At 40.6% G+C, this 13262-nt stretch overlaps 1 protein-coding gene across 1 annotated transcript in view; it reads left to right on the top strand.

Moving 5' to 3' along the window:
• Positions 1 to 13262, top strand: part of LOC122553444 (sodium/potassium/calcium exchanger 4-like) — a 291292-nt gene that overhangs the window by 268230 nt on the left and 9800 nt on the right. The window contains exons 14-16 of the mRNA XM_043697208.1: positions 8970 to 9084; positions 11423 to 11535; positions 12216 to 12281. Coding sequence (XP_043553143.1) covers positions 8970 to 9084; positions 11423 to 11535; positions 12216 to 12281 — 294 coding nt within the window. The remainder of the gene's footprint in view (positions 1 to 8969; positions 9085 to 11422; positions 11536 to 12215; positions 12282 to 13262) is intronic.

The raw sequence follows: 13262 nt of genomic DNA, 5'->3' as shown, positions 1-13262 counted from the left end.
TACTCCAGGTGTGGTCTCACTAGGGCCCTGTACAGCTGCAGAAGAAGCTCTTTGCTTCTGTACTCAATCCCTCTTGTTATGAAGGCCAGCATGCTATTAGCCTTCTTCACTACCTGCTGTACCTGCATGCTTACCTTCATTGACTGGTGTACAAGAACACCCAGATCTCTTTGTACTGCCCCTTTACCTAAATTACTACCTAAATGGAATCAATCTGCCTTCCTGTTCTTGCCACCAAAGTGGATAACCATACATTTATCCACATTAAACTGCATCTGTCCACTCACCTAAGCTGTCCAGGTCACCCTGTAATCTCCTAACAACCTCCTCACATTTCACCCTGCCACCCAGCTTTGTATCATCAGCAAATTTGCTGATGTTACTATTAATACCATATTCTATATCATTAATATATATTGTAAAAAGCTGCGGTCCCAGCACTGATTCCCGCAGTACCCCACTGGTCACCGCCTGCCATTCTGAAAGGGATCCGTTTATCACTACTCTTTGTTTCCTGTCAGCCAACCAATTTTCAATCCAAGTCAGTACTTTGCCCCCAATACCATGCGCTCTAATTGTGCTCACTGATCTCTTATGTGGGCCTTTATCAAAGGCTTTCTGAAAGTCCAGGTACACTACATCCACTGGATCTCCCTTGTCCACCTTCAGAGTTACATCCTCAACAAATTCCAGAAGACTAGTCAATCATGATTTCCCCTTCATAAATCCATGCTAACTCTGACCTATCCTGTTACTGCTATCCAGATGTGTCGTAATTTCATCCTTTATAATTGACTCCAGCATCTTTCCCACCACTGAGGTCAGACTAACTGGTCTATAATTTCCTGCTTTCTCTCTCGCTACTTTCTTAAAGAGTGGTACAACATTAGCCACCCTCCAATCCGCAGGAACTGGTCCTGAATCTATCGAACTCTGGAAAGTAATCACCAAAGCATGTAATTAGTGGAATGCGTCAAAAATCAATATTTCCAAACTGCATCAGTGACTAAGGGACTAAGCGTAATGTATCCAAGTATTCTGATAATAATAAGCCAAGTGAGCAGTCAGTTGTTGGATGGTAATGAAGAGAATGTGAAGGGATATAGAACAGTAATGTGGTTAGACACAAAAGTGGCAGATGGAATATGATGCAGGAAATTGTGAAGTTGTTCACTGTGGTGGGAAGAATAGAAAAAACAGATAGTCAAAAAAAAAGAACCGAGTAAATGTTGGGAATCACAGGATTTTGAGTTGGAGGGGTGTTTTTGTATGCTTTACTTGGATCACAGAAAGTCAGCACACTGGCAACGCAAAGTGCAAAGAAGGCAAATAGTATATTAGCTTTTATTGCCAGAGGTGACAGTTTAAGAGTAAGGAAGCCCTGATGTCTTTCTATCGGGTTTGGTAACCCACATGGATTAGTGTGTACAGTTTTTGTCTTAGAGGCAGTACAAGGTTCACTATTCGAGAGTTGAGAAGACTGTCCTGTGCAGTGGGACCGAATCAAAGGACCCAGGTTCTCCTGAGTTTAGAAAAATGAGAGGCGATCTTATTGAAATGTATAACATTCTTAGACAATTTGACAGGAGAGATCCTGAGAGGCTGATCCTTGGCAGAAAAGCCTGGGACAAGGGGTCATTATCTCAGGATAAGGGTTGTCCATTTAGGGCTGAAATGAGGAGATACCTCTTCACTCAGAATTGTGAATTTTTAGAGCTGGCATATGGTGAGGTCCTGCATCTTGTTCTTCCTAAGGTCTTCTGATTTCCTTGACATAGTCCTTATTTCACTGTCTCTACACTGGCATTGGTGTAATTCAGCATTTGATACTAGTAATGGATATAAAACGAGGAAAAAAGCTCAGTATCGCAACTAAGAGTACTTTTGGTTTAAATTTGCAGTATTGTCACATTGCACAATCTGAAATTTGGACAATAAATTTGTCTTTTGGGATGGTCCAGGTGAATTTGAGATGAGGGTGGAAGGTGTTGGTAAAGTCGATGAACTGTTCAACCTCCTCGTGGGAGCACGAGGCAGCGACGATCCAGTCATCAATGTAGTGGAGGAGCAGGTGGGGGTGGTGCAGGTGTTACTGCGGAAGAGTCCATCTTTTTCCCTCTCCCCACATTATCCCAGTCTCAAGCCTCCAACTCAGCACCGCCCTCCGGATCTGTCCATCACTCCCCATTCTGACCTATCTCCCTCACCTTCATCCACCTATCGCTTTCTCAGCTACCTTCTCCCAAAATCCTAACCCCCTCTCATTTATCTCTCAGGTCCGACCTACTAGCCTCATTCCTGATGAAGAGCTCTTGCCCGATACGTCGATTCTCCTGCTCCTCGGATGCTGCCTGACCTGCTGTGGTTTTCCAGCACTACACTCTCGACTATGATCTCCAGCATCTGCAGTTCTCACCTTCTCCTCCAAAATTTGTCTTGAAAGATGCCATAAAGTAAATGAACCAGCAGCTGGTTTTACAGCTCACCCGATTTTCTTTACCAGACCCATCCCTCCCCGAGAACAAATTCACCCGAGCACTTAGTTATTTGTTTTTAATGCAGGAGTCTTCAGACATGGAACGTGACCAAGTGAATTGGACTGGAATAAGTTACATCTTTGCTGTGTGGCACTGATGTTAATGGCTTCTCAGGGAGAAGCTTATTTGGGATTGTTAATTAACTGCTAAGCAGCTACATTTCTTAGCCATATTTGTAAGATAGAGTTTAAATGACCTGAGACTCCCGCAGGTCCCGATCCACAGGCATTCACTTTACTTGACTTATCCCAACAAAGGCAGAAGTGGGTACTGTAGATGCTGGAGATCAGAGTCAAAATTAGAATGGTGCTGGAAAAGCACAGCAGGTCAGGCAGCATCCGAGGAGCTAGAAAATCATAGTTTTGGGCAAAAGCCCTTCAGCAGGAATTTCTGATGAAGGGCTTTTGCTCGAAACGTCGGTTTTCCTGCACCTCGGATGCTGCCTGACCTACTGTGCTTTTCCAGCATCACTCTAATCTTATCCCAACAAACCTAGAAGGAGGATCCTCCCATTTGTATGAGCTGTATCACCAAAGTTCTGCTATAGAACTTTCCAACAGTAGACCAGTGATTGCTTATTTAAGAGTAATTGTAATGTTGAAATAAATGCAACACTGATGATAAATAAGATGATATAGTATTTTTTGCAATGAGCGTTTTGCATAATTTGATTTGGTGCAGGATATAAAAACATAATTGCCATTCATTTGCAACATTAATTATTAATATTATTTAAATTAGATTTCAAATCTTGTTTCCAAATAGCTGTTACCATAAAATAAATTAATAAATTAAATATTGAATACATTAGATTAAAGATATATTAGAAATATAAGTAAATGCATGAAATGTTTTGTCTGACATTTATATATTAATTTTCATGGTTGGTTGCTCAAAAGTGATGTGCACAATATATTTTCTTGACAAATTCAAAAGCTTTGCAAACAAAATATGTCTTACTTTCTTCCTCATAAGGATCAAGATAGTGTCACCAATTAAGAATTGTCCATTATTAGTTTCACCAAAACTGAAGCACTGGAAATTCTCTCTCTACGTTTGAAACCTTTGACTAATGGTCATTATATTTTCCTAAAATTAGATTCTGCAGGAACATTCTGTAAAATAATTAAAACGCTTGTAAGTGTAGTGCACTTATGGTCCCTATCAGTATGATATGGAAATGCAAAGTTCTGAGCTTGTGCTATTTTCAATGCATTGCAGAAGTGGTGTTTTGTGAAAGGGCTAATCTGTACTTTTAATATGACTTGGTGTTCTGAACACCCAGTATTACTAATATTCTTATCACCAGTGGTTCATTTTTATTCAGTTGGCATCATATTTACATTGTCGAGAGTGTGGTGCTGGAAAAGCACGGCAGGTCAGGCAGCATCCGAGGAGCAGGAGAATCGACGTTTTGGGCAAGAGCCCTTCATCAGGAGAGAGGCTTGTGAGCTGAAGGGGTAGAGAGATAAATGGGAGGGCGGGGTGGGACTGGGGGCAAGGTAGCTGAGAGTGTGATAGGTAGATGGAAGTGTTGGTAATGGTGATAGGTCGGAGAGAAGGGTGGAGCGGATAGGTGGGAACGAAGATGGACAGGTAGCACAGGTCATGAGGATGGTGCTGAGCTGGAAGGTTGAAACTGTGATAAGATGGGGGGGTGAGAAACCTAGTGGAGTCCATATTGATGCCATGTGGTTGGAGGGTCCCAAGGTGGAAGATGAAGCGTTCTTCCTTCAGGTGTCGGGTGGTTAGGGTGTGGTGACGGAGGACGCCCAGGACCTGCATGTCCTTGGCAGAGTGGGAGGCTGAGTTGACGTGTTTGGCCATGGGGCAGTGGGGTTGGTTGGTGCGGGTGTCCCAGAGATGTTCTCTGAAGCGCTCTGCAAGTAGGCATCCTGTATTCCCAATGTGGAGGAGACTGCATTGGGAGCAATGGATACAGTAAATTACATTTACTTTTCCAGCACCATGCTCTGAACCTCTGATCTCCATCATCTGCAGTCCTCACTTTCTAGTAGTTGATCATATTTACATTGGCCAAATCTTTCTGATCCGGATCAGAAACCACATTTCTGGGTCTGATAAAACAAAAACTGGGCATTTACCTTTAGACAATTTCTCCCCACAAATCTGTGTCCTGGAGTCTTCTGTTCCAGAGCAGTTTAGGTGAATCCAACTGTCTATGAAAACAGGAACACAGAGGATCACATCCTACTAAATACCCTTTTCAGCAGTAAGTACCCTAATTCTGTGATTTAAACGTTGTGTAGCTAATTGGAAAGCTACTGAGAGGTGGGTGAAGCAATAGGATTTCAGATAGGTGAGGGAGTCAGGGAACAGTCATGTAGATCAGGGTCTTTCATTTATTCTCAGGATGTGGGCATTGCTTGCTAGTCCAGTATTTATTACCCATCCCTAATTGGCCAGAAGGCAGTTAAGAATCAACCAGGTTGCTGTGAATCTGGAGTTACATGTCGGTCAGACCAGACAAGGAAAGCAGGTTTCCTTCCCTAAAGAACATAAGTGAACCAGTGATTAAAGTGGCTCAAGGGGTCTGGTCAGGAGGGGTTGTTGTGTTTGGCTAAACCAGGAGGCGTTGGTATTGGGTCAGCTGAAGCAATGTATCAAGTTGGGGCAGGGTTTTAGCTCAGTGGTTGGGGCTATTGCGTCCAGAGGTGTCAGGGATTGGTGCTGGATGTAGTCAGGGGGTGGGGTCAGGGGTCAATCACCTAATTGGGTCAATAGTATAAAAGTTTCCTCCAAGGTTTTTAGCTAACTAAAAATCTTAAGTGGGTCGAAGTCTTCCAAAATCCCGAAATCACACTCCAAGTTCAGACCATTCCAGGTGCCGATATCCAGGAAATTCCCAGAGTCAGCTGCATTGGGATTTACCCAAGCTCCTGACAGATAACTCGGAACCACACTGCCATAATATCTATTTCCCCTTTTGAATTCTTAAGGCCATACCTCTTTTATTTTAGCTTAGACTTTTTAAAAATTTCTAATTAACGTAAATGAAGTAACATCGGTAAAACAGGCTGGTGAGCTCAGGTAAATATTTATTGAATTCTTTGTTTAAAGAAGCAATTTTGGCAAGGTAATTTAAAAATATATTTGAACCATAAGTGACTGGTCAGATCACGTTATCGCTTCTGCTGGTTTTTCTTACTTTATTTCAGTTTTGATGGAAATCAACACCGAAAATGTGTGTCAAATTGAATTTGCATTGTGACACATGGTATAGTATCTGTCAGTGTAGCCACCACAAAGCTGCACGCAGTCTTTGTAGCAAACTATTTAAAGTACTTTACACCTGTCTTTTAAGTGTCCTTCAAATCCAAATCATTTTGATCACTAGATCACAGACAGCTTAGAAGATTTATTGTACCATTTTAGGGATTTAAGCATCTTTCTTAGCAGAGAGTAGATACCTGAGATTAATAACTTACTTATTGGCTAAGCGTTAATCGATTGCTTGTGATAGGCTTTCCAAATTGTGATGCCTACGCAAACTCTTGTTTGTAGTCTCTCCAGATAGAACTCTAAGAAACTGGCTATACAAATGGTTGGCATATTGATGAATGTGGCAAATTTTCTGGAATTTGATTCTCCATGTGTGATGTGTGTGTCAACTATTTCACTTTGTGCCAGATGTTGAAATTTATAAAATCAGAGAGTTGGCTGATTAAGTCACAGTTGCTGGTGCAAAAAAGAAACATGAGACTGAATCATTATGAGCACAAAGAAGCCAAAAAGAAATCCAAGATACTTGAGGAATTTCCATTATTTTATATTCATGAACTCTAAACTGAACATAAATGTCATCTTAAAGGAAGACCTTTTTTCTGTATATCAGGATTACGTTGTTGTCTTTCTGTTGTACCTATTCAGCCATAGTTAAGTGGCAGCATTCATGCATGAAATTGAAGATTGAATTGTTCAGTTATTGAGAGAAGCCGATAATAATTCAGTTGCCAATCATGTGGAGTAAAGGGCTAACAATACATTTATTCTAAGAATAGCTACTGAACATGTGCTTAAGCAGCTGAGTCATAATGACATCACATTACATGGTGCAGACACTTAAGGGTGCAGGGTTCCAGAGATAGCCTCTCTTTGCAGCTTTTCTACATTTGTTACATTTAATAAAGTTTGTTGATGATAACAAATATGAGTGTAGACATCCTTCTATCAACAACCCAGACTCGATCATACAACAAATCATGCTAAATAAGATATGCCAGCCATTCAATTCGCCACAATTACAACTAACATTTGTAACTTAGACAATTGCCTTCAACTGATGGTATGAAACTAGGCTTTCATGTCCATCTGTAGCAGTCATGTGATGATCCACTCGCTGGATGTGTACTGCTCCGTCAATATTCAAAAATCTCAACGCTATCCATGACAAAACAATCCACTTGACTGGTATCCCACTTCAACGTTTATTCTCTCGACCACTAATGCACAATGTGTACCATCTTCAAGATGTATTGCGGCAATTCTGCAAGGCTCCAGCAACATCTGCTAAACCCTAATTAATGGTTGAGGACGAGGGCAATAGATGCATTTGGAAAATCATATCTCACTAACCTGGCTGAGTTTTTTGAAGAGGCGACAAAGAAGATTGATAAGGGAAGAGCGGTAGACGTTGTCTATATGGACTTCAACAAGGCTTTTGATAAGGTTCTGCATGGTAGAGTGGTTAGTATGATTAGATAACATGGAATCCAGGGGGAACTGGCCAATTGGATACAAAATTGACTTGAAGGTAGGAGACTGAGGGTAGTGGTGGAGGGTTGCTTTTCAGACCAGAGGTGTGTGACCAGTGTTGTGCCACAAGGATCAGTGCTTTTCATCATTTATATAAATGATTTGGTTGTGAATATAGGAAGTATATAGTAAATTTGAAGATGACACCAAAATTGTTGGTGTAATGGTTATTTCAGACTACAACAGGACCTTGAGCAGATGAGCCAATGGCCCAAGGAGTGGCAGGTGGAGTTTAATTCATTTTGGTATTTGGTTGTATATTGTACTTTGGTAAGGCAAACTAGGGCAGGATTTATCCACTTAACGGTAGGGCTTTGGGGCATGTTGTTGAACAAAGAAACATGGGGTATGGGTAGACAGGGTGGTGAAGAAGGCGTTTGGCACCCTTGCCTTTACTACCCAGTATATTGAGTATAAGAATTGGGATATCATGTTGTGGCTGTACAGGACATTGGTTAGGTCACTTTCAAATCCTGTGTACAATTCTGGTCACCCTTCTATAGGAAGACTGTAGTTAAACTTGAGAGTGTGCAGAAATGATTTACAAGGATGTTGCCAGGACTGAAGGGTTTGAGTTAATGTAAAAGACTGAATAAGTTGTGTTTTTTTCCCCTAAGTGTCAGAAGCTAAGGGGTGACCTTATAGAGGTTTATAAAATCATGAGGGGCATGGATAGGGTGAATAGTCATTTCCCGAGGATTGGTGGGGTTGGGGGGGGGGTCTCCAAAACCAGACAGCATAGATTTAGGGTGAGAAGGTAAGGATTGAAAAAGGACCTGAGAAGTAATTTTTTCTCACAGAGGGTGGTGCATGTATGGATCGAGCTGCCAGAGGAAGTGGTGGAGCCTGGCACAATTACATTTTTTCTTAGATTAGATACCCTACAGAATGGAAACAGGCCCTCAGTCCAACAAGTTCATACTGACCCTCTGAAGAGTAACCCACCCAGACCCATTCCCCTATCCTATATTTACCCCTGACTAATGCACCTAACACTACAGGCAATTTAACATGGCCAATTCACCTGATCTGCAATCTTTGGATTGTGGGAGGAAACCGGAGCACCCGGAGGAAACGTTCAAACTCCACACAGACAGTTGCCTGAGGCAGGAATCAAACTCGGATCCCTGGTGCTGTGAGGCAGCAGTGCTAACCACTGAGCTACCATGCCACCCTGAAGATATCTGGATTGGTCCAGGAATAGGAAAACTTTAGAAGGATATGGGCCAAACGCTGGCAAATAGGACTAAGTCAGATTGGGATGTCTGGTCGGCGTGGATGAGTTGGAGCAAATGATCTGTTTCCATGTTGTGACTCTATGACTTTGAGAACAACACCACCTGCAAATTCCTCCTCAAGTCATACAACATCCTGACTTATAACTATGTCATTGTTCCTTCACTGTTGAGGAGTCAAAATCCTGGAACTTCCTTCCTTACAGCACTGTGGACTGCAGTAGATCGTGTGAACAACTCACATCCACCTATTCAAGAGTATTTGGAATGTGCAATAAATATTGTCCTAGCTAGTGACATATGTCCTGTGAAAGAATATAAAAATAGTAATGACACAATGGAATTATCTTTTTGTCCCGATCTTACTGTAATGCACGTTTGTCAGACAGTTGATTATATTTGCCTTTTTTTCTGTTTGCAGGTAACCGTAACGGGGTATACACTTGGGATTCCAGATATTATCATGGGAATAACATTTCTGGCAGCAGGAACAAGTGTTCCAGATTGCATGGCTAGTTTAATAGTGGCCAGACAAGGTAGATAAGTATTTCATGATTTTACACTGGTGTATTAATGAAACATTGTGCTAACTTTGACCAGCTTAGCTGAGATTCATCCATAACGTTGTTCCAGCAGCCCAATGCATCATTAAAAACATCGCACCTGTTTGATCAATAGAATTGATTTCTCTTTTTTACAAGATTCAAGTTTAATATTGATAGCCTTCATGCTTTAGAAATTTTACCTTGTCAGATTTCAGCATCTTGGAAATTTAATTATACAGAAACCTCCTTTAAATTAGTTGGATTGAATAATAGGTCAAGTTTGTTATTTTTCTATTATCAGCTGGGTTTAGAAGAGTCAGTATAACTTGAAGAGAACCCGTTCTCACTGGTGTTAATGAGTGGAAGAAAATTGAAACTGTTGTATAAAAAATACAGCTGTAAAGAATCATAAACGGGTGTTATAATGGATCCAATTTTTGCGGATTTGAGTTTGAATGGTTGTAGAGATGCCTGGAGTGTTTATTTTAACAAGGTCAATGAAAGGTCATTGGAATGATGTTTCTCAAAAACCACAAGATTCCAGATAACTGCTGATTTTGGTTACTTGAAGTTACTTTAATGAAAACACCAGAATCTTTTGATGACTGGGTTTATAACTGTTCTTTTCGAACAGTGCTTTGCAAGTGTCAAGTTTTCAGTTGGCTAAAGCCTGCTAGGGAACAGACTGCTCAATTTGTGACTCCTGTCTTTGAAGCACCTTTGCTGATTATCCCTTTGAAGACTGACTGGAAGACTTTGCAATATATTGCTTCCAGAGCAAGCTGTATCTGTTAAGATCGCAGAAACCACCACTTGTGTTTGGTGATGCCTGTGCTCACATGTGGTGGAATGCCAGTCCAACAGGCATCTGAATATTACACACCTTAGTTATTTTGTTTTCCAAGAATTTAGACTTATTGGCCAAAAGCATTTTTTTTCCCAGAGTGAATCTCTGTTGAAAGAAATCAGTTTTGTTTTCCTTTACTCAATGCATATGTTTCTGCTTGTTTTTGCGCTATTTGGATGAATAAGCATTTACATTTTCAGATTCTAAATTAAATATTTTAGTCAGTTTATCATCTTCGTTGAATAGGATTTGGTTTACAATAAATCATTAATTTTGTAACTAACCAAAGAAATCTGGATCATGGATCTTTCTTATATATTCCTGTTTTAAACTTAAAATATGATTGATGGTGTCAGTTTTCCACAAAGTTAGTTTGTGAACTGTGTCCTGTACAAAATATAGCCCTGGTAAATGTTTGAAAATGAGTGGATAACAACCTGAACAAAGACTGCCATCTATTTTTCCCCCCTCTGGTATGTTGATTGAGCAGTTATTTGAACCCCTCAGCTGAAGGGTGAGAGTGGCAGCCATCAGGAAGGTCTAAAGAGGTCAACAATAGTCTCTCTCCTTGTGTCAGAGCATAAAACATTCCACTGTTAATAGTTTTTTATCCCTGATAGAAGGCCCTACTCATCATAGAATCATACAACATAGAACAGTACAGCACAGTACAGGTCCTTCCGCCTTTGATGTTGTGCTGGCCTTTTATCCTACTCTAAGATCAAACTCACCTACTATCTTTCATGTTACTACCATCCATGTGCCTATGCAAGAGTTGCTTAAATGTCCCTAATGTATCTGACTCTACTACTACTGCTGGCAGTGTATTCCACACCCACACTCTCTGTGCAAAGAACCTACCTCTGACATCTCCCCGAAAACTTCCTCCAATCACCTTAAAATTATGGCTCCACATGATAGCCATTTCTGCCATGGGAAAATGTTTCTGACTATCCACTCTATCCATGCCTCTCATCATCTTGTGCACTTCTACCAAGTCACCTCTCATCCTTCTTCACTCCAATGAGAAAAGCCCTAGGTCTCTCAACCTTTCTTCATAAGACATGCCCTCCAGTCCAGGCAGCATCCTGGTAAATCTCCTCTGCACCCTCTTGAAAGCCTCCACATCCTTCCTATAATGAGGTGACCAGAACTGAAGACAATGTTCCAAGTGTGGTCTATAGAGCTGCAGCATAACCTCACGGCTCTTAAACTCAATCCCCATGCATTTGAACATACAAAAACCAAGCTTGTTCTTTTCAAATGCAGTGCACTTCAGAGGAATATCACACTGCATGATACTCCGTTGATATGCCTTAATAAAACTTTTGCAGACTTAAACATTGGTATTAGCTCGGTAAAATTCCAAAACAAGTGTTTTAATGGATTTTGTTTACAGATATGTCCTTAAAAGTTACTAATACTTCATCAATTGTTGTGTAGACAGCTTGTCAGACTTTTATAACTGTTTATTTTATTTAGGGATGGGTGACATGGCAGTGTCGAATACAGTGGGAAGCAATGTCTTTGACATTCTTGTAGGCCTAGGTCTGCCATGGGGTCTTCAGACAATGGTTATTAACACCGGTTCTGTTGTAAGTATATTTTACTCTTTCTGCCCAACAGTTCAGTTGCTGTTCACACTTAGATACCTTTACTTTCTCATTGTTCTTTGTGGATTTGGGAATCACAAGGCTTGAAAAAACATTGATCCTAAAAATGTTGCCTTATGGAGAAATGGTATGAAAATGAATGCTTGCAGTCCAATTCATTAACATGGTCTTTTCTTCACAATTATAAAGTCTGATTTATAAATCAGTCTTTGATTTGATCCCTGGAATTAACATCTAAGTTTTGGGATGAGCAGTAAACATTAAACTTCAATTATATTTAAAATGTATTATGCATCTGCTTGTGTATCATGTATTCAAATTATATTTAATTACTTCATTAGCTAAGGCTTCCTTCTGCTATCATACTGTGATCATTTTGCATTTCTCATGATGGGGAAATAAAACATCTACCTGCCTCAGAGGCGAGAATGCTTTCACTGAGAATGAATTATTTTATAAAAATAAAAAAGGTGGAAAATATTTACCCAAAGTTCCATCTCCAGCTAAAATCACAGTTAAAGATACTGAGCTCACCGGGAAATGTTCTCCTAAACAGATGACCAACTCAAGTGCTGTTGAACTGACCCTGAGGCAAGTATTCCTTAGTGATGCTGCAGTGTATCCTGGATCTTGTGATTGAAAGGTTTCATTTTATTTTACAGGTGCACATCAATAGCAGAGGACTTGTTTATTCTGTCATACTTCTTCTAGGATCTGTAGCACTCACGGTAAGTATACTTCTTTCCACAAACACAAATATTCCCTTGCGGTGCAGCTTGCATCTCCAGATTCTGGTATTAGAAAAGTAATGTTTTGAAATCTCCTGACTGAAGTAATGGCTGACAGTTTTCAGTGCCATATTGTGCCTTCTACTGGCCCAACCTGGAACTGCATTGACAGTACACCTGGAAATGATGGCTTCAGGCTGGAGGGCGGAGAAAGTACCATTGGGAGCAATGATTTGGAGATGCCGGTGTTAGCCTGGGGTGTACAAAGTTAAAAATCACACAACACCAGGTTATAATCCAGCAGGTTCATTTGGAAGCACAGTAAACCTTCCAAATAAACCTGTTGGACTATAACCTGGTGCTGTGTGATTTTTAACATTGTGAGCGATGTACAGTTAGTTAATTTAAACATATTTTGAATGTGATGGGAGAAAGTTAGGAACATAGATGCTGGATAGTAAGAGTTGAAAAGTGTGGCATAGGAAAAGCACAGCAGAACAGGCAGCATCTGAGGAGCAGCAGAATCGATATATCGGGCACATTCCTGATGAAGGGCTTATGCCCGAAATGTTGACTCTCCTGCTCCTCGGATGCTGCCTGACCTGCTGTGCTTTTCCAGCACCACATTTTTTGATTCTGACCATGGTGGCCTTAAAAATAGTAATGATAGCTGTGACACAGTGAGAAGGATATTTGGGACTGTATACTGTACTCAACAGCATTAACTAAGAGTTCTGTTTAATACAGTAAAGATGATTTTAAACTTTAAACTTCTGAGTTGGGGGGAAGCGAAAGTGAAAGCAACAGGGAGTATGGAGTTAAATGGAAAGATAAGCAGCAGGATAGCATGTGTGCAGGCAGATTTAAACTTAAGGCAGACTGGGAATGCAGCAAAAAGGAAGGATAACTTAGGACATCTTATGACTTCCAATATCTCTATGGATAAGAAAGTTAGCATTAAGGCACTTTACCTGAATGCTC

The sequence above is a fragment of the Chiloscyllium plagiosum genome, chromosome 10 (genome assembly GCF_004010195.1).
Source record: "Chiloscyllium plagiosum isolate BGI_BamShark_2017 chromosome 10, ASM401019v2, whole genome shotgun sequence".
In the NCBI taxonomy this organism is placed as follows: Eukaryota; Metazoa; Chordata; class Chondrichthyes; order Orectolobiformes; family Hemiscylliidae; genus Chiloscyllium; species Chiloscyllium plagiosum.
This window is presented reverse-complemented; position numbering and strand designations above follow the sequence as displayed.